This window comes from Rhipicephalus sanguineus, chromosome 6 (genome assembly GCF_013339695.2).
Source record: "Rhipicephalus sanguineus isolate Rsan-2018 chromosome 6, BIME_Rsan_1.4, whole genome shotgun sequence".
Classification (NCBI taxonomy): domain Eukaryota; kingdom Metazoa; phylum Arthropoda; class Arachnida; order Ixodida; family Ixodidae; genus Rhipicephalus; species Rhipicephalus sanguineus.
Window position 1 is genome coordinate 165,516,554 of NC_051181.1, and position 25,268 is coordinate 165,541,821.

The 25,268-nt window shown below is 48.3% G+C and overlaps 1 protein-coding gene across 2 annotated transcripts in view; it reads right to left on the minus strand.

Moving 5' to 3' along the window:
• LOC119396995 (uncharacterized) overlaps positions 1-25,268 on the minus strand; it is a 125,704-nt gene that overhangs the window by 57,005 nt on the left and 43,431 nt on the right. For both annotated transcript variants that reach the window (XM_049417296.1, XM_037664400.2), the window contains exons 3-7: positions 24,999-25,139; positions 16,360-16,542; positions 15,583-15,726; positions 8,252-8,434; positions 5,668-5,799 (exon numbers count right to left, since the gene is read on the minus strand). In XM_049417296.1, coding sequence (XP_049273253.1) covers positions 5,668-5,799; positions 8,252-8,434; positions 15,583-15,726; positions 16,360-16,542; positions 24,999-25,139 — 783 coding nt within the window. The remainder of the gene's footprint in view (positions 1-5,667; positions 5,800-8,251; positions 8,435-15,582; positions 15,727-16,359; positions 16,543-24,998; positions 25,140-25,268) is intronic.

Sequence of the window (25,268 nt, forward strand, 5' to 3'; positions counted from 1 at the left end):
GGTGCTTGCTATCTAATTTTACAAGAAAGCAATAAACACTACATGATACTCCTACGATATGTACTTCTACGATACATGCGTCATATCAGATTAGTGTCTGTGGTTCTAGTGTTGGGTACGCTTTTGTAGCAGTCTAATAAACATTACGTTTTTCTTCCTATTATTCAGCAAGCTATATTGAAGCATTGCCCGACCCCGGAGGAATACATTACCGAAAGTTACATATGATATCCACATCACCGCACCGTAAAGTGCACTTCGTCCGCCAGAACGACGCAGTGTCCTCTTCATTTCTTACGAGGCTGGGCGATGGCCTCATGCTGACCTAGGATGATGCCAGATTGATTGACAGCCGCTTTGTAGACTAGACTACGTAGGCCACATACGCCCAGGTAGTCTACGAATACGACAAGCACCATGCACTTATGTTGGTCTACGTAGCACTATCCAGGCCTACCAGCCTCGATGGCCTGTACCTCACCAACTCGAAGGGCGGCTTCAGGTTCCGACATGTCACCGGCTCTATCGACACACAATTTGTCGACGAAATGACCGAGGCATCCACGAATTCCAACAGCTGCACTATACCCCAAATCTCACTACACATGGACCCCTCGTCACCACCATCACGACCGGATCCTATAACAAGTCATGACCAGCTGCTGGTGCTCACTGATCACGGTGATGATGCCCTTGTTCAAGAACTGTAAAGAACGTCTTCCACACATGCACACGGGTTCATGAAACGTGCGTGCGTTCTGGGGACACGTATAAGCACTACATATCAGCTTACCGCTTCTGGTGTTGGTAATACCCACGTTGCCATTGGCAGCGTTACCCAACCGTAAACAACTGGTTATATAACACATATGCGGCTCTTCAACATATATGTGTGTGTATAAAATTTATACAAATCTTTAGCGTCATTTTCTAACGTGTCGCTCTGTAAAAAAAAAGAAAACAATACGCCACAGTCACCTTCCTGCCGCATGCTTCGCATAACATCGACTCCCACGGTATACGTGGGATCTGCCGAGTTTTTTTAAGTGCGAAGCATTTCTTAGCGAACCTTTAGCACTTTGAGCGTTTCTATCTATCTATCTATCTATCTATCTATCTATCTATCTATCTATCTATCTATCTATCTATCTATCTATCTATCTATCTATCTATCTATCTATCTATCTATCTATCTATCTATCTATCTATCTATCTATCTGTCTGTCTGTCTGTCTGTCTGTCTGTCTGTCTGTCTGTCTGTCTATCTATCTATCTATCTATCTATCTATCTATCTATCTATCTATCTATCTATCTATCTATCTATCTATCTATCTATCTATCTATCTATCTATCTATCTATCTATCTATCTATCTATCTATCTATCTATCTATCTATCTATCTAGCCGCCTACGTCTGGGTGCTCTCATGCTCGCCTCCTTAACTTGGTGTAGACTAATATTGGCATAGGAGGGTAAGAGGATTTGACGAATGCGACTTTCGGGTCATGACATGAATCCTATCAAGCACATCGTCAAACTCTTTCCTTCAAACACGTCTGGCACATGCCCGTCTACCATGGGCCGCGGTGTACGGGTATGCGCGACAGGTGATTGACAGTTTATATCTACCCAGGAACGTCGAGAATAGACATTGGTCATTTAAATGCGAGAGCGTTAAGAAAAACCGACATCGGCAGCATTGACCCGACGAATGGAAAGAATAAAGATTAGGATCCCAGCAGCAATCGAACCCAAGAAGCAATCAGGTATTCTACCACAGAGCCACACCAGGTCTATAAACTGGTTTGGAAATACAGCCTATGCAGGCGTAATGTCGGTGCAACGTCGATTGTAGTTGTGGTGCTGGCTATCTAATTTTACAAGAAAGCAATAAACACTACATATGTACTCCAACGATACAGGCGTCATATCAGATTAACGTCTGTGTTGGCTCCGCTTTTATAGCACTCTAATTACGATTACACTTGTATTCCTATGATTCAGCAAGCTATATTGAAGCATTGCTCGACCCCGGAGGAATACATTAATGAAAGTTATGTATGATATTCACATGATTGCCCCATAAAGTGTACTTAGTTTCGATAATACTGACGTATCTACTAACGTGAGGGCTGACGTTACTTTGCACCATAAGTTACCCTTTGAACGCCAGTGTTGTCGACGTGCCTGGTAAGCCCACGATGTGCTCACAGCTACTACACTTACAAAAACACGTCGATCCACCTCGTACCGCTTGGCTCAAAGCCATAAAATACAGCATAAAAGTACTCGCTGACTGCTTCGCATGAAACTGATTCCCACAACGCGTGGGATCTCCCGAATTTTCCTAGTATAATAAAGAGGTGAGACACGCCCTCGACAAGAGAAACTGTAATATCAGACAGTAGGCCTAGCCAGCGCGAACAGCAACAACGTTCAGCACGAGCACTTTCTGCTTAGCGCTGACGATCCGACTGCCTAGCTCTTCAGGGTGCACTTCTTCTTCATCACACTAGTATATAGCTGCTCCCCTGACCAGGACTCCTCGTCGATATAGATAGAACGCACTGGCATTCACTTACAGGCAGCTGTATCTTTCCAGCTGTATCACATAGGTTATAAAACGAACAGGAAAAGCCTTGCGGCGGCTACATTTTAAAAGGATACGGACAGGATGTTTTTTAAGTTCTTCATTTCAATGCCCCTATATGAACCTCCTAGACCTCTATAACTCGAGAAAGTCACTGCCAAGCCTCAGAGCGCGATAAGTTATTATAACTTATCTACACCAGCATGGTTTCGTTTCGCTGAGGTAATCATGTCATGACGCCGGTTACGTGGTAGCAGGGGATGGCGATGTTTTCTCTTGTGCTCGCTCGAACGCTTGCTACTGATTCTGCGGATATGTGCGGCAGACTAGCAGACAATTGAACGAACCGAAGTCGTAATCCCTTGCTCCCACGTGACCAGCGTTATGACGTCACGACACCTACCTGGAAACGAAACTAAAGCTGGCTGTAGAAAAGCTTGTTTAGTAATCTACTTAGGGTGGCTTGCCAGTGTTTATTCTACGGTTCTCATAATCGAGCTTTCAGTTCAAGCAGAAAGTTAACAGTCGGAAACATTGTCAGTACTCCCTTAAAAGGAGCTGTTTATACTTTTCTTCGTTATCTTGCTTAGAGATGTTTGACTTCTCTTCCACCTTTTCACGAAATGTATCTTGCGCACAGTCAAACCTATGTCTAAGAAATCTGAGCACTAACTCGCCCAAAAATAAGTTCTTCTGGAATTTCTTCGTTATCGGTGAGGAGATGGATGAAAGGCCGATCTCTCACACGGTGCCTGCTTGGACCGGTGGGGAATTCTGTAGTTTTAGATTTCAGCTAGCGCACAGGACATTTTCACACGCTGGTTTCTGTACGCAAGCTCTGGCTGCTCCATCCTCTCTGTTTTATCTTTCACCTAGACTTGACTGTACACGCGTTTCCCCGTAGTTACGAGTCTTACGCAATCAAATGGAACAGATTCACACGAGCTTTCTTTTCTTTTAATACGAAAGTGATGCCGGGGTCCACCAAGACTTAAGTGGCCGAAAAAATGCACATGATCGGATGGCAAATAAAAACTTTAAAGAAAACAGTTCCATCAACGGGTGTCGAACCCATGACGTCTCAGTCCGCGACAACATATGCCGGACACGCTATCCACTGCGCCACCGTCACACACACTAAAATACTTACAAACGCGCCTATTATATCTCACACTTTCCTCCCGCAGTGCTCTTGGTAGGCGGGGTGGTGCCAGGATAGTTAGCTAGTTGTCAGGACAGTTAGACAGTGGGCTATCCCAGTATGATATAAAACTTTGAGATCAAATGAACTCCTTCGTCCTGCGTAGTTTTTTTTTGTTTGTTTTTTTGCGCTCCAATTTTTATATCATAATGGGGTGGTGTCGTCGTCCGGGAGCGGTAGAGTGAAGTAATGCATCATGACCGTGGCCTTCGCGATTAGCTCCTGCAACGCGTCGTTGCTACGCGGCCATCCCATGCGGCGCGTTTACAATAGCATAAATGCAATTTTGCCTTAATAGACCGCGAGATGGCGGCCTTAGCCCAAGCCTCGGCCTCGCTCACAGCATCCATCCATATTAAAAATAGCTCTGCGACACGCGCCTGCACCGCGTTCCCCGCTTTCGCTCACCCCGAGAAAAATCTCGGCCGCGCTAGAGGAGAGACACGACGCGCGTTGCGTTTCCTTCTAGTCCGACCGTGGCGTTCTGTTTACTCTTTGACATACCGCCGGATGGTGGCATTAGCCCAACTTCATCCAATCAGCGACGATCTTCTGGCTTTCACACCGCTTTCTCTGATTACGCTCTCACCCTCAACTACTACAGCTACCACAAGAGTTTGTTTAATCATTGAATATGGACATTAATTGTCGGGATGGAGATATGCCACCAACCGTCAACTTGGGTGCATCCACGTCAAACGGTGCAATAGCCACCAATAGACATTGAGCAAGCTCTCTTATAGCAGTGTGCAGTAAACATTCAACTACATCTGTAAGGACACATTTTACTTTCGTGTTATACCGATTCCAATAACGGAGGGATCAGCCATGTTTTTTTTTGTTTTGTTTTTTTCTACCCACGGGCGTCTCACAATAACTTAACAGAACTTTCGGTGTGCACTCAAGTGTTTATGAAATCCTATTGGCCTTGATACCCATTTCGCGTAGCTATACTATCCACGCCCCCTCGAGTTCACAAGTGACTAATGAAAGTGGGAGCACTGCACCGCCGGAGACATGTGATTACCGCCATGTCTTAGGTGTGCGAAGTCCCAAACTCTCTGATTTCACGCTCACCCATACGATCCTCGGACCGAATAAGCCGCTGTTCGAGAATTGCTATAATTTTCAAATACATTTCTAATATTTCATATCGTCGCCTTTACACGGTCAAGCATGAATTCGAATCGAACCCTAACTAGGTTTTCTGTTTGGGGTCCCCTATACTAAAACTTTCTGACAGCGCAGTGCCATAATTATTACCGGCGTGAGGGTGGCTTATGAATGCGCTTAGGGAAAAGTTTATATCTCAGATGCTTAAGCAGCCACGTTCAGGTGCTTAAGCGCAGCGCTGCTGTTTCACGATCGAGGCCTGATCAGAAGGCAACGTTTATCTTATAATGCTTACAAGCGAAAATCTCTTAACTGTGCCAGTTGCAGAACCTTCTGTAGTAAGAGAGTCTCTATGTATCACAGGCCGATTAAAGCACTCAGGTTATGCGAACACTCCCATAAACTCTGTTGCAAAAAGAAACTAAGAAACGGTGAAAAAAAATTATTTATGGATTACGTGGTTGCGAAACTAAGCGAGGACAGAAGAAAAGACATGAAAGCACACAGACGGCGCCTTTTCTTGCATCCTCGTTTATTCGTGCTACCAAATAATTCAGAAATGCCATACCAACGAGCCCGCTTTGGGAAAAGAAACTATGTTACGTTTAATATTTGTATAGGTTAAATGCTTCTCGTGAAATTGGTTTCCTTACGAAGACAATCTTTTATGAGGGAGCTCAGCAAGTGGTACGGCAAAGTGGCCAGACTCGTGAGAGGGCGCTACGCGGGGCAGTATTAGACTGACTGAGAGTTAGAACCTACAAAAAAGTACCGCGAGATAGTCAGCCTTCTGGACGAGCTCGTCGAACACGTCCTCGGACACGTCCTCGATCTCGTCCTTCATCTTCTGCTCCACCAGCCAGCTCAGCACTTTCTCCTCGTTGGTCAAGTCCCCTGGAGAGAAGAACCGGTTCACCCAAACGACGGCACTCACTTCTACTCATGCTTACTGCCGGATGCTGATGTGTGTCATCGAGTCAAATATGTGTTCATCTGTCCGCGATCACGGTAACTGGTTCACACCATTATCCATAAACTGTTTGCAGCACTTTGACAAAGTGCTCGCGCGGCTAAGATTGATTTTTAATGAGAGCAGCATTCTGGGCAAGCTGGTAATCCATTACATTCATTATTTTTATATTTATATTTTTATTCCCTGTACACACATGCGCAGTCTATACTGTTTCAATATATGTAAACCGGTTCAGCGGCACAGTAAATTTAGATGAAAGTTCGCGCTGCGTGCGTACGTCTTCTCTTTCGCCCCTGTTTTTTTTTTTTATGCAATAATATTGCAGTAAAAGATCGATTATATCTAAAGGCGAGATACGTCCACCCACCCGAGTCAGTTAATTGCTCAAGGCTTTCGGCTTCCCGTTGAGTACAAAAAACGTCACATTATATGTAAGGTTACGTCTGCCTGCGCAATAATAGACAGTTTTAGTGGGGCGTACGCAGCCTGCGTCCGCAAAAATACCACGGTCGCGCAACTAAAACTCTATCATTACATGTTAGACCGTCATATTGAGTGCGGAAAGCATTAAAAAAAAAAACGGTGGAGCTCAAATATTTATCTACGCTACTGGCTTATTGTTACCGGCGTTTACTTTTTTTGAAGAAGCTTCACCGCAATTTGATGCGCTATTTAACTCTTTTGTGACCGTGGGAAAATCGGCCACATTTTGTATGTTTTAGTAATTATTTTTTGCTATGACTAATATAATAGCTATAGTGTAATATTACATATCAATATGAATCTAAGTGATTGTACTTTTTAATGATGTTACTTTGAAAAATTGATATTAAGATATAATATGCACGAATATTTATGAAAAAGTAGATTTACTGAACATTGCATAGAACATTTTTAATGTTATGCCCCCATAATGAAAGAAAAAAAAGAACGAAAAATAATCTGAGATATACAAAATATTCACTCAACAGCTTTCTATATTAGACGTAGGTTTTGATGACTTATCTCATAAAACGTGTGAGTTACAATTTTTTTGTCTGCCCTGTGAAAACTGCATTATTCCATCAGGTTACACGGTTATATTTTTGCCGTCTAAAATGTTTTAAACACAGCAACACAATAAGCATAACTGAGAAGAGGAATAAATTTGCTATTGAGCCATAGGTATTTTAGCAAATTATGCTAAATAGCAGCACAGAAAAAAAATTTTGATGCCAAAAGGTAGCACTGAACACGGCACCAAAACATCCTAAAGCATGGCTTCTCCATACACAATAAAATATTATACACCTGTAAGCTACAAAAAATGTCTTCACATTTTAATGCCTGACATTATCGAAACTGGTGGAAACGTGTCTGAAACCTCTAAGATGTAAAACAATTTGTTTTTCTAAGGTTGGTGTGCCGCTGGGCAAAACAGGCGTTACAACTGGCATTTATTCAGTCGTCAAGTTTCTTGTCCTCTTAGCACTTTTTGTATTTTCTCCGCTTCGTCAATGGGTAGGACTTGTTCTGAGTGTACTTGTCTTGGGGAGGTGCAGTCGTGGAAGCTCGACGATGCCCGTATAGATCAGCAGGCAAATGAAATTCACCATCTCTGCGGCCGTGACCATTTCCCAAGAACCATCATCTTTTTCTTAAGAATGCTTCTACAGGATTTGCAACCACGCACACTCATTTTTGTTAACACAAATCCTGTTTATTACCTCCGCTGTGAAAAAGATGCCCAAGACGCCGATTTCCCTTGTGACACATATCTCTTCACTGCGCAACGCTTCTCTGAGGTCACGGCCGGATAACCTTCTTGGGCTGAACATTATTACTCTCTACTGGCTCAAGATGATGTCACCAAAGTTTTACCATATACTGTTTAGACACTACAATTAAAAGATACAATAGTGCCAACATCTTCACGACATTTCAATCGGGGTAAAAATCAATGTGCCAGAAAGCGTAACGTACTGATCAACACCTGACTACGATCCGGGCTCGTTCTACAATTTTTATCATCCGAACTATATTTCCATGATTTGACATCGTCCTTGGAGTCACTTCTGCTTGAAACAGCAGAAAAATAGCTTGGGGACGCAATTCTCCAAGGATCAACATTTCTGAGAGGGTCTCGCTACCGTTTCGTCTGCCATTTTCGCGAACGAACCAAGCGAACCGCTATCTGTGAGTCGCTACTAAAAATCGCTGCCGCTCGGGAAAAAAACAAACTATGCAGGAAACGAAACATTAGGGCTTACAGAATGTACTAAATGGTGCAACCAGTTGGTAGGAGTGCCCGTACTTTTAAATTCTCGTTCCGCCATTACGGTAAATTCAAGTGTGCAAAGAAGGTTGTCGGGGTAGGAAAGTATACCCCCTCACCTTTGAACACAGTGGGCACCTCGTTCTCGAAAAATATCAGGACGGGCAGTGTGTCCCAGCCGTACTTGTTGGCAAACTCCACGTCGTCTGTCTTGACGAACGGGATGCCGTGCTGGTCGGCATCGTCGTCGATCGCCTCCAGCTCCTCCAGGATCTTCTTGCTCTTCGCGTCGTTCGCGTCATCTGCAGGTACAAGTGCCATTCATTTCTCAAGGTGGCTAAATATTGGCACAATTTATGAGAACCTCGCAGTCTATTCTTTCGGGAGCACAGGCCACAAGTGAAAATCGTTATTCACGAATCATGTCTATCTAACACTTGCTGAGGAAAACGGAAGAGCTGAAGGGAAATTGAAACGCATGCTTAGAAATAAGGCGGGTGCACTCATTGTAAAGGTGAAATGGGACAAAAGGGTAAGTGAACACTGTGCGCAAGATTCTATGACATATCCGAAGACGTGCGCTCAGTAAAAGCAAACTTGGAGCGTTGGCGTAACGGTGCACCATGCTGAATGATGCGAAGATGTTGCGGCAGCCCATATCGAAGATAACAGATGAACAAGGAATCATAGCTTTGCACAACTGGTTCGTCATATGACTGATTCATACGAGGTTAAGAGGAAGGTAGAGGCTTGGAGTACACCTGTGCGCCGGTCCCAACATCACCGGTGGCGGCGCGCCGGTGTTTGCACCTCCGGCGGCGGCGTGGCGGCGTGGCGGAAAGGGGGGTGGGGGGGTGGGGGGTATAGATTGGAGCGAGTTGGTGGGAAGAGAAATTTTACCCTTGAATTTTGAACGAAAATCTCTTTTACCGAAAGGGCGAAGCAGTGAATGCGATAGCAACATGCCGCACTGCAGGGGCGTAGCCAGAAATTTTTTTCGGGGGGGGTTCAACCATACTTTATGTATGTTCGTGCGTGCGTTTGTATGTGCGCGTGTATATATACGCAAGCAAAACTGAAAAATTTCGGGGGGGGTTTGAACCCCCCCAACCCCCCCCCCCCCTTGGCTACGCCCCTGCCGCACTGTTATATGAATGAGGCCGTCAGCTAACTGTCTTTGATCCCATCTCGCGTAACTCTACAAAACGCTGGTGTGTGGGAATACGGCCGCTCCCGGGAGATAAGCAGTTTTCGTGCAGTTTGTCGTATGAGTAGTCACAGCACGAAGCGTTGAGATCACAGCGCGTAGAAGGGCATACGGGCCGTTTGCTGATGTCTGCCGAGATACCGAGCGCTCACCACCGCGCCCTTTTCACCGCCCCCGGATGGCGGTGAAAAAGTTTGTCCGTTGGAAGAATCAAAATTACACCATCTCCTACTAAAGGGAACCATGAGGGAATGCGAAGCAGCATTGGGGGTGCACACCAAGTTTCCGTTCACGTTCACTCGGCGTTCCCGTTAGTGTGTGCGGTTTGTATTTAGTGTTTGTGTCATCATTACGTAGCGAGCCCTGCGCTGCTGCTGCTCCGCGACGATCTCGATCTCGTCAGAGGTTGGAGTGCTCCTACAACTGGCGCCGACGTTGACGTTACAACTCATCTGAACGGGAGCGAAGCGAGAATGACGGAAGCCGACCGAGCGCACGCGCTTATATGAAATGGAGGAGGGAGAGGAGAGAGTGGGTTACAGGCTGTATTTGGCTGCAGCGCGGCTGCATCGCACGGGAGGAGAGGCTGCGCCGCGGCTGCAGCGTGGGGGAGGAGAGGAGAGAAGGCGACCGACCACCTGCAAAAGGAGGAGAGTGGGAGAGAGAGTAGGCGCATGCGCAGTAGAGCGCGGACGCCACCGGATCAAGCTCGCTCATAAGATGCTTCGCATCTAATAATCCGGCGCCTTTTCCAGTGGTTTTGTTCTCGCCTTCATTGTCCTTCTTGCAGGCGATATCTCCTCGCCACATATTTCTTCATAAACACGCGTACAATGTCAGCTATCACTAAGCGTTGAGCCTATCAGTATTTCGCGCTGTCGGCTACACCCTGTTATCTCCGCTTGCGCAATCGGAAATGTACAAAATGGAGCCAAATCAGTTGATCGCGCACGATAGTCGCACGAGAAAGGAAGAAGGGATGGGTGACTGCATGGCAAAGCAGGGTGGAAGACAATTCACAACTGATATTTCTCGTATATGGACCAATCGAGAGCATGTGCCCTTATAATGTCATGTGAATCACCGTTCTGACGTCACGATGTGTGCCAAAAAGACGAGAAACGCCAAGAAAGAATAATGCGCTCGATTTTGTATTTCCAGAGGCTGTTTTGGGGCCCTTTAAAAAAAGAGGGCGTGCAAAACACGGACACAAGAGAGTGATCAAGACACCACAAACGCCGCTGACAACTGAAAAATCGTACAGCGGCGGAAAAGAAGGTAGACACAAATACTTATGTGCGCATCCCCAGGCAAGAGGCGATACCTAGGTGCGCGTGGTGGTCTTCGTGAGAGAACTGTTCACTCTCTTGACTTATCTCTTTGCGAATGAGTTCTGCGGAACCCCGCAAGGTGGAGGAAGGGTTAATTCAGTGTATAGAAATATCTAAAATAGAAAATAGGCCCTTGTACGTGGCTTTTCTAGACATTACTGGGGCGTACGACAACGTTAATCAGGAAATTTTGTGGGATATATTGAAAGAAATGGGCACAGGCGACGACTGTATACAGCTTTTGAGGGAGATATACCGAGAAAATACAGTTTGCATAGAATGGGAAGGAATATGTAGCAAAGAGAACGTTGCTATTAGTAAGGGGCTGAGACAGGGATGTCCTTTGTCCCCGCTGCTATTCATGTTGTACATGGTGAGTATGGAAAAAGCGCCAGAAGGTAGCAACATTGGTTTTAATCTGTCATACAAACAGGGCGGCGTGATGATTGAGCAGAAGCTTCCAGGTTTATTTTATGCAGACGGTATTGTCTTATTTGCGGACAGTGGAGATGAGATACAGCGGCTGGCGGATATATGCGGAAGGGAAGGTGAAGCTCTTGGACTAGGATTTAGTGTAACGAAGTGTGGATTGATGGTATTCAATGATCTCTATGATCAGGCGGTGTCACTACAAGGCCAAGAAATACCGAGGGTAAGCGAATACAAGTACCTCAGAGTATGGGTAAATAAGAGTGATAGATACATGGAGGTACAGGAAAGAGCCTCGGCAGTAAAAGGAAAGAGGAATGCTGCAATAATGAAGCACAGAGCATTGTGGGGATACAAGAGGTACGAGCTGCTTTGAGGTTTGTGGAAAGGTGCAATGGTTCCGGGGCTTACATTTCGGAACTCACTGGTGTGCATGAGGTCAGAGGTGCATTCGGGGCGGATGTTAATCAAAGGACTGTGGGACGACTCGCGTTGGGCGCTCACGGGAAGACGACAAATGAGGCTGTAACGGGCGATATGGGATGGGCAGGTTTTGAGGCGAGGGAAGCTCAGAGCAAAATAAGGCTCGAAGAGAGGCTAAGGAAAATGAAAGAGAGTAGATGGGCAGACAAGGTGTTCCGGTATTTGTATCGAAAGAGCGTGGACACACAGTGGAGAAAAAAGAACTAGGAGACTCACTGGTAAATATACGGCTGGTAGTGTAAGCAATATGTCAACAAAGAGCGTTAAGCGAAAAGTCAGAGAGGCGGAGAGGATTTACTGGACGGCAGCTATGGAGAAAAAGCGGCTCTGAATAACTACCGAAAAGGCAAAAACGAAATAAGGAAGGAGGCATTTTACTGATAACTCAAGGGGAAGCGCTTTACTGTTTGAAGCGAGATCGGGTTGCCTTAGAACGCGAGTTATAAAGCGAGATTCAGTAAAGAAGAACAACAATGCACATGCTGCGGGGAAGATAAAGAAACGGAGGAGCATGTTCTGATTGAATGTGGAGATATCCACCCAGGTGTACGTTTGGGCACGAGCCTACATGAAGCCTTGGGTTTTAGGGACAACAATGGAAAGCTGAACACACCCGCGATTGAAATAAGTAAGAGATGGTTAGAGTATTGGTGACAGAAAATTAGCGAGAAAGGACAAAAATAAATATTGGGGGAAAAAAATAAGGACATTCTGCCGTAAAGGGCAGAGAACTGAGCTGAGAATTTACGTTTTTTTTTTCCTGTAGTAAGATATATTTAATCGAAGTAGTAGAGGCATTAGACCAACATTAAAAAAAAGAAGGAAAAAAGGAAAAAATATTTTTTTGTGGAGCCTTGTGGCACACTTCTCCCGCCCCGTTATAAAGGGGACGCTCATAGCATCCATCCATCCATCCATCTATCCAGAAAATAGACAACCACCCGTTTGCAGCACGAAGCCACTAGGAAATCCACACGGATTTCTCAGAAATAAAACCTCTTAATTGCCGATTTCTTAGAAATCCGTGTGGATTTTTTGTGGCTTCGTGCTACAAACGGGTGGTTGTCTATTTTCTCTTTCTTGACTTCTCTCTTGCGTCCGTGTTTGCATGTCGTGTCTTTTTAGCATGTATACCCAACTAGCTCAGCTATCTGTTATTGTAAGTTCTTCATTGATTTTGCTTCTGTATTTATTTATCCGTTTGCTCGAGTAAAAACGAAAGGAAAAAAGTGTAATAACGCATCGATATATATTACCTATCTATTTTATTCATCTATGCTCAGTGCACTAGGTCCAAGGCTCCACGAATATGCTAACCAGCGAGTTGGGTCGGCGGACCTTCAAGGCCGGAGGACGCCACAGCGTTGAGGTCAGGCAATACCCGTGAGACTTCTGGAGGAGAGAAAGATACGACATCGTCCGGGTAGCTATTCTCGATGTGTCCATCTAAAGATGTCCATCTATTTCCGCAGAGCGCATTCAGTTACTCGAAAAAGAGGTGAACCGTGATATCACATCACTCTTGACCACGCCGACCCACCGAACACGCCAGCGCATTCCCAGTGTTAGAAAAAAAAAAAAGGTGGACGATATGTACAGAAACAGGAACTTGTCAAGTCTGAACTTGCATATGAATGTGTCCCAGATGTTTGAGAATAATGCAGGGAATGCGTACCGACATTCACAGGTGTGTTAGACGGGCGGACGCATTAAACCTAATTCGATGGCTGACGCGATCAGAGTTCATGCACGGCCTCCGAGATGTGCGCCCAAAAGCGGATCTCTGGGGCCTGCGTTCGTTGCGTTGAAGCGCATTCCGTCCCTCTCATTCGTGTCGATAGTTGTGAAAGCTTCGTGGCGTCGTAGAGACGTTGCAGAAGAAGTACCGGAAACAAAGGGCGCACTGCTCGCCGAGCTCCCGCCATTCAGTGGCGGCTGAAATGAACAGTCCATTACGTGGACACATCTAGAAGAGCTCCCCGGGGAAGTGACGTATTTCATGTCCAGATTCCCCTTTCATGTTAAAAGAAAAGACAAACGGCGGCGCGCCGCAATTATTGCGCGGCGGCGGCGGCGGCGGCGGCGTGATCCCTCTTGGGACTTCGGCGGCGGCGCGAGCAAAAACAGGCGGCGGCGGCGCACAGGTCTAGCTTGGAGTGATGAAATGGCGCCGAGCAAGAAATGTCGCTGTAACCAACGTTTCGACAAGGGAACCTGTTATCGCGATAGCAATTATACAGACATTCCAGGTGCATTTTTGCCGTCCACGTCGGCGTCGACGTGAGATTCCGTATAAAGTCTAAATGTACATCGCTCCGCGCGCCGTTCTGTGTTCGAGTGCGAGCGTGCGAGAATGGCCGACGATCGCGGTTCAAGAGGAGAGGAAACACCCCGGCCGTCTGCCGTCGCGCGAGAGGCCCATGGGGGTCCCGTAAGTTGGGCCGCGTGGCTTCAGCAGGAACTGCGTACTTTGACGGGCCGGGTGCGGTCACGCACGCCCTGTGTTGACAGGGATCAGCAGAAGGCTTTTGTACCTTTGTACGAGATGTGCTCTCACTAGAGACCAGATTTTAGGCAAATTCCTATTAGGGGCGAAGCTCCTAAAGCCGTGGCTCTGTCCCTCCTAGCTCGTACGTGACCGCCTATGCCGCGCGTATGTGCCAGTGGTGATGGCAACGAAGCAGCGCGAGTGTTCTTGGCCCAGCGCAGGGACGAAGAAGACGTTGCAGTTCTTTCTCTGATCGATAAAGCGTGTTTTTTTGTCGTGCTCCGTGTCCTCGTCGATCCCACGTCGTTACACTGGTGGAGGTGCGGGGTAAGCTTCATGCTTGGCACTCCATCGCGGAGCCGACAATCGAGCCCGGAATCGCCACCACGCGTCGAAACACCGGTCCACCGATTCAGTCGCCGTCTGCTAGTCGCCGTCATGACCGTGTACCTCGCACCCAACCTGTCTATCGGGGACGTCAAGTCGTTTATAGACGCTGCGTTACGTGACTACAACAACAAGTACAAGAACCGTCCATTTTTGCTGGTTGGGGACTTCAACGTGGACCTCATTGCCAATGACTCGATCGTGCAGCACATGCTTTCCAAATACGCACTCAGATGTATCCGTATGCAACCTACTACGATCCGAGGGACGTGCATAGACTTAGTGTTTGCAAACTTCCCAGTGCAGCCAGTACAAGAACCTCTCGCTTCATTTCACGGACCATAAAGCCGTCATAATGAAGGGACCTCGCAATCCAGCCGCCATGACAACGACGAAATGGAAAGAACAAACGAAGAAACGAAACAACAAACGAACAAGAACAAAATAAAAGTTGATTTTGTATAATATACGCACAGTCACGTCTTTCTAATGATGTAATGGGCTAACTTTCACGGGAGAGTTACGGTTTACCGATGATCTCTCCCTCTCGAGCTTCGCCCACTTATCATCATTCATTCCGTTGATATGGCGTGATTTTTTTTTTTTTGTTCCTTGCGCTTCTATCGCCCCACTTTTATATGAGCATGAATTAGAGGTTAAGAAGGTTTTTTATAGTGTTTTCATAGTGCCTACAAATGCCTATTCTTGGCGTTTGTGCCTAAATGCCTATAAGTGCCTAGAAATGCCTATTTTCAAAATCGGGGCCTGTATGAACACTATTTATCCTCAAGTTTCGCTTTCGAGTGCAGTTTGAGACCATTATTCATGTTACCGGGCAACACTGACTGCACGGAACTCTATGGGGTTCAACCCTCTATGGGGTTCAACCTAGTCCTCTAGTTCAGCCAACTTCCGGAAAACAACTGCTAGCAGCAGTGAAATGGAACGCGCTGGCCATCATACGCCGCTGCGCTGACATGGCGCGAGCGGTTGGCGAATGCCAAACCGCTCGCGCCACATGTTTATGTCCCATAACACCGACCGCATGTTCATGCCCCATAACGTGCGACCACGTTGCTGTCGTTGCTAGCATTCGGATGAATGCGCTATTTTGTAGAGACTCACATACGAAGACGGCCAGTATGTCAGTCTTCTCGATGAGCGCATTCATGTCGTCCGCAGAAACCTCCTCGATTATGTCCGTGTCGTCACCAGTGTCCATGAACTGCTGCAGCCACTTGAGCACGTCCTCCTCGTTCCTTAGGTCACCTGTGACAAGCACGATCGCAACGTTTACGCAAAAGTGTCGCCTTTTGAATTTCATTGTATCAGCCTATATTATTTCTACTGCAGAACGAACGCCTCTCCCAATGATCTCCAGTTTAGCCTATCCTGTGATTCCGTTTTATGCCGGCAAGCTTCTTAACTACGTCACTCCATATTTAGCCCACGGCCGTCGTCGGCTACGTCTCCCACTCCGTTGGTATCCATTCCGTTGCTCTAACTGACCACCTGTCCTACGCGCCACTTTATACCGGCCCCCCAGGTTCCCTCCTTTCGCTTAATGTCAACTGGAATGTCGGCTAATATGGGAACATGTGTGCAACGAGGACAAATGTGCCACGCGAGCTAACACAAAGCCACTGATTGTGCTGTCATCGCTAGTCGGAAGCTACGCTACTAACGCACGGTCCTTGTTTTATGAAAACTGTTTGTGGTATACGTTAACAACGTAAAAGAACTCGTACTGGCATGTTATGACACCGCATAGAACTGCATGGCGCCAGCTGACCGTGAATGGCTCTTAACGTGAAGTGCTTTGGGAAGAAAGCTGAGACATTATAGCGCCACAGCTGAATTCAGGGATTCGGTCTATAGGGACATGCTGGTGGTGTGGCTCACCGTCGTAGAGTAGCGGGATGGTCTTTCGGTAGTAGACCAGCGCCGGCAGCTGGTCTAGGCCGAACTCCTCAGCCACCTCGGTCTCGGAGATCTTCACGAAGCCGATTCCCAGTGCGTCCGCCTCGTCGTCAATGTTCTCGAGTTCTGCGAGCACCGCCTCGGACTCCTTGTGCTTTTGCTTGTCTGCACAGAGACACATGCAGCTGAGACTGTGCGCAGGCGTACGCTGATACCTCATGGCGGCGCACGTCTTTAGCCGATAGAGACCAAGGACAGCAGCGATACATTTCGGCGAGTTGTTCGCACATGCACTTAGTGGGAGTGTGCAAGCCGTTCTTAATTCATCGCTCTAGTCACACGGCTGATTGAGATAGTGTAGTCGGTAAAGCACGTCGTGAAAAACGCAAATGAACGGTTAGTCAAAACCCGCACAAAGAAGGCGTTGTTTGCCCGAATAATGTGCAGGCAAATTGACCTTTCTTTTATGATTATTGATAATTACTTTTCAAAACAAAAACTGAGGACCGTGACGGGAGTAGCCGTGCTGATACCGAGCACGCCGCCGCGCGAGAACTGCCACGTAAAACCCCTTGATATTGCCACGTGCGTTTATTGCTTTATTTTGATGTATTCGGGTTTCACCCACTGACTGTTAGCAACGCTCGGCGCAGACCACGCCGCGATGTTTGAGAAGCTTCGAGATTGTTTGAGATAATTTTGTTAGGATTACGCGCAAGACGCGAATAGTCAAGTTTATTCGAGAGCTTACGCGAGCACCAGCGATAACGCTGAAAGGTTCGATTGTATGTATAAGAGACGACGCGTTCCACCGATGGACAGATATTACTCGACGGCCGACACTGTTCTTGCCGCTATCAGTGTGCAGTTCGAACTGCTTGTAGTTTGACATTTCATTTTCCAGGCACAAGTTCGCCCAAATAAAGAGTTCCATATTTCCGAGTCCTGTGGGAGCCTTCTTCACCGTCACGGCCACGTGACAATATATTTGCTGTAGAAAGAAAACCGTTGCAATGTTTTGTTAATTACGCCGCGGTAAGGCCTATTCATTATCGCTAATTGTAATCGATTGTCTGTAATATTATGATAATAATTATCTCAAACAAGCTCACGCTGTCATGCTTGTGCCTCTTGTGCCACATCATGGTTTTTCTTACGCATCTGATGTCGGTGTACGGGAAGTATCACGACTCGACTCACGTCTACACCGACGGCTCCGTCCTACCGAGCAGTTCAACACCGGCGGTCGTGATTCCAACGATCGCCGCAACTATCAAGTTCAGGACGGCTCACCCAACAACATCGACGGCAGCAGAGCTCACAGCGCTTCGCGCCGCGCTGCTTTTCATTAACGACCAAATGAGAAAAAGGTGGACGATTTTCTGCGACTCCAAGGCGGCACTGCAGTCTCTACTGTCGACTTTACGCCGCGGTCTGCACGAGCAGTTGGTATTTGAGACTGTCGAGATGTTCCACCACCTAACCGAGAAAGGACACCGCATTACATTTCAATGGCTACCAAGTCACTGTGGCATTATCGGCAATGAACGGGCCGATCAAGCTGCCCGTTCAGCCCATACAGAGGACCGCGACCTGTCGATACCTCTTTCTAGGACAGACGCTGCTCGGAAGCTCCGCATGCTCGCTCGCCAATGCACCATGTCAAATTGGAATGAGCCACATTTCATGCATGCACGACTACACTCCTTTGATCCCACGTTAAGCCTTCGACTGCCATCAAGACTTCGCCGAGGTGACGCTACCGTTCTGTGTAGATTATGACTGGGCGTCGCGTTTACCCATGCGTATGCATTCCGCATGGGGATGGCCGACACCACCGCCTGTGAACACTGCGGCGACGAAGAAACAATTCGGCATGTTCTGTGTGACTGTCCGGAGTATAGCACACAGAGACAATCTCTTTGTCATGCTTTCAACAAGTTGGACGACCAGCCCCTATCAGAAGAAAGACTACTACGCCATCGTCCGGACATAACGTCGCAGAAGGCTTTACAAGCACTACTAGCCTTCCTGCGATCCACTGGCCTGTCAGAGCGCCTCTGAGCGGAACGCTCTCGTGTGTGTGTGGTTGTGATCGTTTTTTTTTTCCTCCTTATTTTCTCTCTCTCGCTTTCAACCCCCTATTCCCCAACCCCAGTGCAGGGTAGCATACCGGATACAAACTTCTGGTTAACCTCCCTGCCTTCCTCTGCTCTTTCTCTCTCTGATGTCGGTAGTCTTCGTATGCAAAACGAAGGCCATAACTTGGCGTTAAAGGCCAACTCCGGCGATTTTTCGAGGTCCACGGATCTCAATAAAATTCGCTGGGTACGTTCCTTTTCACGTTCCCGTTATATATACCAAATTACAAGCTGGAGACATACGCAGATTCATTGCAAATGAATTTTATTGATTGCCCCGACTCTCCCCACCTCGCTTCCCAAAATTATTGGCAACATTGGGCGCGTGACATCATTTTTGTTAAGCGGAAGTGACGGAACCGGGGGGCCCCTAGAGCGTCTGCTATCCGCAAGGCAACAATCGCGAGTGTTTGGCGAGCGCTTCGTTGGCTGGGCGTGTGAATTTCAGTTCCTTGTGGTAATGCGTGCGATGGGTGGCAAGTGGTGTCGCGTTGTGGGCTGCACACGATTCCCCGTTGGCAGTCATGAAACACTTGCACCTAACGAATACCCTGCGTCTCTATATTAGTGTTTTAGCTAGCAATGCCGGTTTACCGCACGGAAAGTACGGTAATACCGTACCGGCTAAAGAATGCACATGCGTGAACACCACGGAAACAATTCCCGTAGCATATACAGGGTGCACCGTGACCGGGCCTATATCGGTATACGGTGAGCTCGCATCGTGCGAAACAACGTAACCTAATGGTGCGAAAGGTGGCTCATACTTGGCTTATATTACATTCCTTCGGCCGTACCAACGCGATGTCGAACGCCGCTATTGCCAAACTTATACACTCTTCCCATAGCAATATTAAGAAGCTTTAGTTAGTCCGCGAACTTCTCAGCGATAGTATTTTACCCGATCACGGCCCCACAAACTTGAGCTCCCTGGACAGGTGGTGCCATCTGGCGGTGGAACGTGTAACCAGGCAAGCAAAGAGCTAAACAGGTGAATTCCACTTCATCGAAGAGGAATGGCAATTACAGTTGGCCTCCAAATGCGTCGGAATCGCAGCTGTCATTTTCCGACAGCTCAGCTTGTGCACGTGACACGGTCAGTCACACACAAGATTTCCGACGGAGTCACTTTTCAAATGAGCGTCTGCTCTTCGCCGCTTTCATACTACGCGCTGGCGGGACCGGCGTGCCTTGCATGATTTCCGGTTTTGTAACCACTTATACGTCACGCGAAGATAGTATGCCCGGTTGGGTTTCGGTGTTGCGCTTTTTTGCTTATTTAAAATTATTCTCCAATTTGCCGAGTGTTTCTGCTATCGGACCCGTGACAGGAGCGTCTCAGGAATATAAAAGCACCATTACTTTGACATGGCCGAAAAATCGCCAGAGTTGGCCTTTAACGCTCCCTGATACACTCGAAGGGTGACATTAAAACTTGTGGGGATTGAGGCTTGCCCGTCGCCATTGCGCGGGTTTTTCGCCTATTTCTGCCATCCTCATGTCCGATCATGCCGCTCCCCTCCTCCGCCGTTCTACGGCGCTGGGCGAGCGGGGGTGACGTTAACCTCCCTCACCCTGGCGCCGGATCTCGACGGTGGCGCCGCGTTCGTCTCGCGTGCTCGCGAGACGTTTTGCGCGGCGGGAGAGACCCTCTCTGGACCTCGTAGGGTAAGCACGCATTTTCTTTCCTGTCCGTCGGCACCACGTTGGGCGCCAGTGTAGTGTGCACGTATCTCACAGGAGTACGGCCACTAGCGTGGGTTCGGACTTAGCGAGCCACAGGGCCGCGTCTGCCGTCGCCGCGCGTGCACTAGCGCGCCGCTGCACACATACGTTCCAGCGCAAACAAGGCGCCGAGCGTAGCGCGGCAAGTACACAGTACTGCTCTCGAAATCCGCAACACTTCATTGCCTGCGGCAACACCACAAACGCAGTACAACGCCCGCTCCCAAAGGCGGCGGGAGAAGCAAAACAGGCTTAGTCACGCCACGGGCGAAAGTACAACACAAAGGGTGCCGCTAGCACGTCTCCGCGGGCAAAATGGCTCACGGCGACACGCCGCTGAGGGAAACGGACCCTCGCGACTACGCTGCGTACTCTTACGATCTGCGACCACAGGGCCCGATCGCTCGAGCAAGGGCAAACTCCGCTCGCGTTGGCTTCGATAGGTACGGTTTCGGCGTAGTATGACCACGCACGAATGCACCGCACCGCTCTTCAGCCTAGCGTTCGGAAAGGACAACGCAAGGTAAGCGCTCGCCGCTGGCGCAAGGCACCGTTAGCGAACTCCGTCCGAGCGAGCCAAAACAAAGGAGCCGACGGACGGGAAAGAAAATGCGTGCTTACCCTACGAGGTCCAGAGAGGGTCTGCTCCCCCGCCGCGCAAAACGTCTCGAGACTCGAACGCGGCGCCACCGTCGCGATCCGGCGCCGGGGTGAGGGGGTTTAACGTCACCCCCGCTCGCCCAGCGCCGTAGGACGGCGGAGGAGGGGAGCGGCATGATCGGACATGAGGATGGCAGAAATAGGCGAAAAACCCGCGCACTGACGACGGGCAAGCCTCAATCCCCACCAACTATACTCCTTTCTTCACAGATAAACGATGGTTGAATAACTGTACATAATACAAATGCGCTGCAGTGCGCGACGCTCCTCAAGGGACAAGGTCACGCCGAAGGCCCTCATCGAAACGTTCACTCCACCATCGTCGTCCTGTCTCGTGTCTGCTGCGGGACGAAGGCCACTCCCGCCCACCCAGTCCGATGTGATGCCTCCGTCGCTCCAAATCCCGTGGTATTCCTGGGAGTGACACTCACCGGGCTGCGTGCACCCGATAAAGACGACGGGAGGGCTCCGCTATCCGCCTCGTGCGCTGCTGCTTTGAGTTTTACTGCTGGCGCCACCAACGGTGAACGGTGGCGAAAGGTGGATACGCGCGGCTCATAGAAGCCGTGGGCGAAGCGCCCGTTACTCGCCGTTTTTCTATTCATTTTTCATTCTGGTTTGATATTTGTACTGCCGACGCTGCTCCACTAGACAACCATGCGGTTTGTTACGTCGATTGTTCTATATTATTTGTTTTAAAATGACAGGCCCGTTTTTTTATGCGTGCGCGCGATACACTGCGTACGTTTCTTACGTGCATGTGTCCAAGTTGTTTGCGTGATCTGTTAACACAGATGAAACAAAAACTGTTGCAGTACAAAACAGCATTCTTGTTTTATTGAACACCCCAAACAGTACAACAATGACTATTACGGCTGTATGCCTGCTTAAGAAACGCACAAAAGACACGCGTTTTAAATGCGAATGCATTTCTTAGTCGGGCTATGTAAGGCATCCGGCGTTGTCCGCGGCGCCCTCTCCCATAGCAACAGCTGCGGGCGCGCGCGCTTATCCTCGCCCCTAGCAACCGGAGCATGTGATGCGAGAGAGTGTAGGAGAGGGTAGGTGCAGTGCTTCGCCGCTCCTTCTCTCGCCGTTCGCTCTCTCTCCTCCCTGCGCCCCACTCTCCCGTCCGCTCGCGCCTCACTCTCGACCGTTCGCTGGCTGGGCGCCTCTCAAGAATATCCGGAAATGTGTGCTCCAGACGCCGCTGTGAAACGCCAACGCCGAGCCGAGAACGCTGGCGTCCCACTATACCGTCCGCTCGCGCCTCACTCTCGACCGTTCGCTGGCTGGGCGCCTCTCAAGGCGATGGCAGAAGTCGGTGAAGGCGAATGTCTGACGGCAACGGCACCCTCTCTCGGCGCAAGAAATGCATTCGCATTTCCTCACGATTCCCTTCGGGGAGGTGGGGGCATTTTTTTATCTTCGCCCAACACTCGTAGCACTCAACTAGGCCAAGAAAACCAAAATCTAACTTGCTGAACGTTTTTACAGCAGTCAGACAGCTGCATAATAATGCGTGAACGTACTTTAGCAAATGACCAACAAACATTCACACAGCGTTTTTTTTTCTTTTTTGTTCACAGACCGTGTTAACATATGAGAAAGTTCTAACTGCATTGCAATCACATATTTCGGAATATCTAATCACTTTCACCATTGAAGCCACAATCCTCTAACACATGCGCTTTAAATTGAGCATGGCATTACTCAGACTTATATAGGAAATGCGCACGCGTGGCATTACTCACATTTATATAGGAAATGCGCACGCGTGTAATGTATCTCGTATGCTAGATTCTCCTTTGGTACGTGCAGCTCAACATAAAATGCGATTCTAGAAATAATGTTCGTGGAGTAGCGAGCATATAGAAGGGCAACTACTTACAGCTTCACTTACCTTTGCAAAAACGGTACTCCAATTGCAATTCAATATTAACCGACGCAACAACGATAACAACACTTGTTGCACACAGGCGTACCAGGTTGACGCGCGAGGCCAAGCGCGGTATTTTAAGAAGCACAATTGTGCGCGTACAGTACGCTAGAATATTCTGGCACAATGTCGTCAAGCTTGCAGTCACTTTAGCGGTTCCCACGATGTAGCACCAGTTGACGTCCTCGCGTCATCAAACTGCTACGACGCCGAGAACTACACACAGCTGACTTGGAAAAACGCGGTCTTGCAGGAGGCCATCTTGTCCAGCAACCAACGGACAAAAGTCCACAACTGAGGCGTCTGAAACATTGCCGTTGATGAGATGGCAGCTGAACGAAATCAGGGCTCATCGTCCGACGTGTGGCCACCGCCTTAACACAATATTAACGTTGCAACGTTCAAGGAAGACGCGACGAAAGCGACGAGCCCAGCCGGTCTTGTCGGGTGCGCTACTGCACAGTGCACAGCGCGCGCTCTCACGGCCACCGAAAGAAATAAAAGAAAGTGGAGAGAGGGGTCACCTTGGAGCATGGCATATCGGTGGAAGCAAGAGGATGTGTTGCGTCGTCGGTGCGACGTATTGTCGAGAGATGGCGCTAGTTTGTTTTTGCGCAACGGAATCGCAAACTTCATTCAAAATGCATGGGATCCTATGAAGGGTTGGGAGAGCTTGCAACCGCCTGAGCCGAGCGGTGGCGCCACCGTACCGATGCACGAGGCGGATACTCAACTGGTATATAGAGCATCGGGCACGCTGTCCCAAGGTTGTCTTTTCGTCCACTTAAATTTCTTTACATTTATATGATAATTACTACAATACATTTAAAAAATCACAGCATATCCACGGGGTGAATGATGATGAGTGGGGCGAAGCTACGGAGGGAATCATCTGTAAACCGTGAAACTCTTCCGTGAAATGCGCCCAGTACATAATATAAAGAGTGTGAAACATCGTGTATATATTAAACATCAAACTTTTATTGTACTGTTGGTTTACGTGGTCCCTTCATTATCACTTGTGATCGGTGAAATGCAAGGAAGAAGTCCGCTCCCGAGCGAAAGAGCGCCGAGAGCGACCGCATTCCCCGCTCGCCCTGTGCGAATTAAAGGCAAGGCTAGAGGGAAGACAGGACGCGCGTTCCACGACGCGAGGTCGGTAGCATGCCCAACGAAAGCCAACGGAACGCGATCGTGCAAGTGCTCCGGCTTCTCATCGCCTCATGGTTCCATTTAGCGTCCCAAAACCAAATATATTGCTCAAGGTGTGCCTTGCGTTTTTCGTAGAAATAATTTCTTTGTCATGTACATTAAGACGAAAAGTTGAAAGCTCACTAGAGTGTATCGCCCGCAAAGTATGTCTTTTAGTGTGATTTAACTCTCGTACGGCAGGGTCCTCGCGCCGTTGCCGGTCCACCTCGCCCGTTGACGATCGGGCGAGGTGGCTACATACAACTACTACTACTACACTTTAAGAAAAACATCTGGCGTTCTTTCGTTCTGCTTTTACAAAACATCTGGCGTCTTTCGTTGGTTTATTTCATCAATCAACGGCGTTTTGAACAAAATTTTTATTGTTTAATCACGCACAGGAGAAATCTCACCAGGCACTACCTTGGAGGTAAACAATGGCTGCTAATGGGAATGAGAGACAGAAGAAGTCGGCTTTTAGCTAACACTTACACTTCTACTTCTACTAACGTTTCCTACTGGAACATGCCAATGGCTGCTAATGGGGAATGAGAGACAGAAGAATTCGGCTTTTAGTTAACGCGCACGCTGCGAATTTTTTATTGTTCAACAACGCACAGGAGAAATCTCCCACCGGCACCACCTTGGAGGTCAAAGCGTAAGACTTGTTACGGACTACTACGACGACGACGACGACTACGAGGGACGAACGGGTGCCGCCTTAAGGAGCTTCGCCCCTAAAATACTACAAATGACGTCCCCTAAACCTTCCCTGGCTTTACTGACTGTTTTCATTAAGGCTGTGTCATAACAAAGAAACACGAGCCCTCAGTTTGCCTTTCATATTTAGCCAGGCGCACATACGCCTTCAAGTCGTCTTGGGCAAGGGCATAAGGGACTCCTGCAATTCTCTAATTTTTCTTTGAGCGATAAAAATATAGCCAGCCGGAAAAGAGAAAACTCACAAAAGAGGACGGCCAGGTATTGACTCTCCTTGATGAGGCTCTCTAGAATCTTTCCGTTGACCTCTTCTATCCGGTCCGGCAGCTCCATGGCCTCCAAGTTTGTTAGCCAGTCGAGCACTTTCTCTTCGTCCATCAGGTCACCTGCACGCGAAACGCGCATCAGTAAGGACTGTGCTTCGATCGAGGCACGCCTCCATCTCCTGTCTCTACAGCACTGTGGCGTCAGCAAATCTGCAGTACCGACCTCGGTGGTGCGAAGCTGGCACGAAC